We start from the raw sequence: 4,208 nt of genomic DNA, 5'->3' as shown, positions 1-4,208 counted from the left end.
ACGCACGCACGCACGCACGTACGCACGTACGCACGCGCGCGCACACGTGTGTGTGTGTGTGTGTGCGTGTGTGTGTGTGTGTGGGTGTGTGTGCGTGTGTGGGTGTGTGTGTGTGTGTGTGTGTGTGCGCGTGTGTGTGTGTGTGCGCGCGTGTGTGTGTGTATGTGCGTGCGTGTGGCGGGGGCCAGCTTCAGCATAGCTGTAAACCGATGCGAACCACTACGAGCAACGCCATTAATTTCGTTTGGACAGCGGCGTCCTTGAGCTATTTAGCGGCGTACACAACACATGGTGACATATTTGTCCTTCAATGTGTTTGTGCGTTGTCCGCATGGGCATGTTTACGAGCGTGTGCATGGGCATGGGGGGAGTGTGGGTGTGTATGTGGGTGTGGGTGTAGGTGTGTGAGGGTGTGTGGGTGGGTGTAGGTGTAGGTGTGTGTGGGTGTGTGCGGGTGTTTGCCCGGGTATTGGTGTACGCTAACGTTACCATTTTAAACCTTTCAAACAAAACAAAAAAAACATGGTTTTCCAGCCACTTTATTAGCTTTTATTCTCTTGGTTTTCCAGGCTCTTGTCAGCCTCTTTATTATTATTTCGTGGCCCTCTATTCACAGTGAGGATTCATCACCCCCCCCACTGGGACGTTAGCTCCTCTATCGGGATCCGTGCCGCGGACAATGGCTGGTGCCGCATATGTTATAGACAAATTCATAATGGCAAGCGAACACCATATTTAGACTGCCCATACAACAAATTAAAATACAACATAAGCATATACAACAGAAATACTGTTTTCAGAGTAATCAATATTAACTTTATTCGTAACAAACGTAAACATAACAAGTACGATCATGATAAACTGATAACAAAAAAGAAATCGTTAAATGATTAACGTGTCGAATATATACAAACATCAATCAATAATTAATATATAACTTTTGGTATGTGAGAACATGCAGAGGCTTATGGGGGACGATAATGATCTTTGTGCATCTATGACTTACTAGCATTAAAATGTACCTTAACATTTCCATGAATGTGCTATAACCACTCACTGGCAATATAACTACTGTTCTACTAACCTTTCCAATAGAAGCCGGCCATTAATATTAACGGTAATAGACATTTCTATGAAGAACATTATCATATTTTCCTTTGGTATATCAAGATCTATAATCCATTAATAACGTTAATAAAATGTTAAGCCTAATGTCTTATGCAATATGTCTCCCGCGTGATATTGTATAAAAATCGTTTACAATTTACAATACACGCGTGTATTGTTAGCTATTATTATTCGGTTATACGTGCTCGACGTAAACGCAAGTTCAAGTAACATCTACACGGTTTATATACGTAACCAACATTTCAAGTTAATTTAGTGCAACATTAATTCCATGCAATTTTTGGTATACTCATTAACCATTAGCGCTCGTTTCTGTATTTGTTGGTACCATTTAGTGTTTCCAAAACATTATTAAGGACGCACATATAATGAGATCATAGGGATTATATACCAGTGCCTGTTACCGTTATAGTATATAAACTCTTCTTCCACCATAATAAATTTTGGGAGCAGGGGATTTGGGCATGATGAAGAATTATAGAAATAATCACAATACTAGGCCCGCAATTAACAATTCGTTACATTAATAAATTAGGTGCATGCGATATTAGCCTAATGTCCGTAGCCGCCTCCGTAGCCCCCACCGAAGCCGCTATCAGAACCGCCACCGTATCCGCCACCAAAATCGCCACCGTATCCGCCACCAATATCGCCACCGTATCCACCGCCGTACCCTCCTCCACCGTATCCACCGCCGTACCCTCCACCACCGTATCCACCGCCGTACCCTCCACCACCGTATCCACCGCCGTGCCCTCCACCACCGTATCCACCGCCATGCCCTCCACCGTATCCACCACCGGTTGAGTAGATGGGATGGCTTGGATAGTATGCTCCGTGAGCGTATGTAGCGTGCGGGTTGTAGTAAGAATATCCATTCTTGTATCCGTATCTTTTGCCTTTGTTGTATACTGACTTGGCGTTGTTATAGTCGCGATCTTCGTTCTTGTTATTGTAACTAAAACATAATAGCAAGCACGTTTGACGTCGTTGCGTGATGCCTGTTCAGTTACTACCACGCGTCGTATATTTCCTTAAGGCATCTGTTAAAGGAATCTGTCATATAATCTAGTAGCTGATATGCTATTAAGCAAATCGCAATTCGAAACATCACATAGAATCGGCAACGCAAACTTACGCGGCGTTGTAGTTGTTCCTCAGTGCGTTCGACGTCTGATAACCCTGCTGCCCGTACAACTTTCCACCTTTGAAGAGGCCTCTCCTGTACTGCCCATCATACTTCTGGCCGTAGTTGTTCCCGTAGCCCTTATTACCGTACGTATTGGAATAGGCAGTGCCTAGACCCGGTATAAACGACGTGTGGTGGGCTGGAGCTACTGCATATGCGGCGCAAACCTTAGTGAAACATGAAAGAAACAGTCACAGTTAGAGGCACTCTCACATTTGTTCACAGTCGCAGTAGATCCTAATTCTATTGTGTATAATAATGTACTTTCTCTGGAGACAGAGGGAAGAAGAAGGGGTGAGGGAGAGAAAGAAAGAGAGAGAGAGAGAGAGAGAGAGAGAGAGAGAGAGAGAGAGAGAGAGAGAGAGAGGGAATTCAGCCTGGTGAAATGCGGATGTTTAGTACTGCTTGAGGCAACAATAAATGATATTTCCGCATTGAAGAAATCTGAACGCAGTTTATTGCTGTATAAATCTACTTATCATTGACGTTATTGTACAACTTAGTTTAAGAACAACATACTGCTGGGATTGTTCAACCGAATACGTCTGTTAGCGTTATTTGTTAGCTAGACATCGGTACAATTTATGAAACAAGTTATAATTGGTGTTATAAAATAGCGTCTAATATTGTTTTCCAGCAACGAACACATATTTGGTAGAGCTTATACTTTGCGTCATGCCGGATAAAAATTTAGCGTGATAATTATTGAACGATTTTCGCAAATAATGTTACATATTAAATTTTGTTGAAAACCATTTGTGAGAACACTTACCAGACAAAGAAGCCCAAAGCTGGCTAATCCGTAATTCATGTCTGCGTTTGTTCCTGTCAGGGACAAATTCATGATTATAGGCCTAATACATTAGTATAAAACTAGATTATATATAGAATTTGAATATTAATAACGAATTACAATTAGCATCATGGCGTATAACATTAACTTCATACTAAATCCTAAAATTAATCAGGCATTCTTCACTACAATGCAATTTAATCTGTGTAAATCCAATTGAGTTACAATGTGTGATACATCTATACGGCATACAGCATTACAATATTTGCATTGCTTACAAATCGGATCCTCTTATTGTCGAGCTAGCGAAGCTAGTTTCTCTTACCTGAAGATGACAGCTTAGCACACCCGTTTCAACTGTGGCGAATACGTTCAACTACTGCAAGCACTTTCTCCCCCGATAGTCTTATACCAACTCGGCATCAGGTTGGCCGACATTCGCACCCACGAACCGTATTAGACAATGGCGCGGCCAAACCTCGGCTGGATAGACAGGGCGGTGGATACGGGACACTAGGTCAACCAAATGGTCACCAAGCAATAATTTCATCATATGAAATTCATTTGTATTCAAGGATTGCCTTGTATGGCGTGCTAGCCTCAACAGCGATGCAGTTCACGATGACAATGGGGCACGGCAAAATGTTGCGCGACGGTTATGTCATAGTTATGTGGGTCAGACACTGGTTAACGAGTCCCACCGCGCGCCTGCACCTTTGACTTTAGCGATACTGCTGACCACAGATGCACCCACAAAACTCTGCGATGTTCGACGTGAGACGGAATGTAAGAATAAAAGGGTGAAAGTTGATTGGAACAATAACTAGCGCGCATGAAAACTGTTGCGTTCGCTGCTGAAACGGGTAGCTACGTTTTCCCTTTCGAACTGTTCGCAATCGTGGTGTATACGAGTTTAACGTTAGCATATGAATAGCCTTAAACAAAGTGTATATAAGCAGAATTGGCAATGTAAAATGTTCAATCTTGAGTTAAAAATATATTTTCAGTGCTAGCAGAATACGATGTTTGCGTGTCATAAGCATTTAAGTAAGGACTTTTTCAGGATATTCGAACTTTGTATTACATAAATGAGAAGAA

The 4,208-nt window shown here is 42.3% G+C and overlaps 1 protein-coding gene across 1 annotated transcript; it reads right to left on the bottom strand.

The window, feature by feature from the left end:
• Positions 1-791: 791 nt before the first annotated feature.
• LOC106811876 (glycine-rich cell wall structural protein 1.8-like) lies at positions 792-3,516 on the bottom strand. The gene is made up of 4 exons (XM_014815596.1): positions 3,436-3,516; positions 3,090-3,142; positions 2,267-2,484; positions 792-2,086 (listed from the first exon to the last, which is right to left on the bottom strand). Exons 2-4 carry the CDS (start codon positions 3,126-3,128, stop codon positions 1,681-1,683), a joined length of 663 nt encoding a protein of 220 aa, XP_014671082.1. The 5' UTR covers positions 3,129-3,142; positions 3,436-3,516; the 3' UTR covers positions 792-1,680.
• Positions 3,517-4,208: the final 692 nt, after the last annotated feature.

Source organism: Priapulus caudatus, unplaced genomic scaffold (assembly GCF_000485595.1).
Source record: "Priapulus caudatus unplaced genomic scaffold, Priapulus_caudatus-5.0.1 Scaffold585, whole genome shotgun sequence".
Classification (NCBI taxonomy): domain Eukaryota; kingdom Metazoa; phylum Priapulida; class Priapulimorpha; order Priapulimorphida; family Priapulidae; genus Priapulus; species Priapulus caudatus.
This window is presented reverse-complemented; position numbering and strand designations above follow the sequence as displayed.

Coding starts and splice junctions, on each gene's coding strand:
- LOC106811876 (XM_014815596.1), bottom strand. CDS start 3,128: ATGAATTACGGATTAGCCAGCTTTGGGCTTCTTTGTCTG. Junction 2,485..3,089: donor GCTTTGGGCTTCTTTGTCTG/GTAAGTGTTCTC, acceptor TGTTTCACTAAG/GTTTGCGCCGCATATGCAGT. Junction 2,087..2,266: donor AGGAACAACTACAACGCCGC/GTAAGTTTGCGT, acceptor ATTATGTTTTAG/TTACAATAACAAGAACGAAG.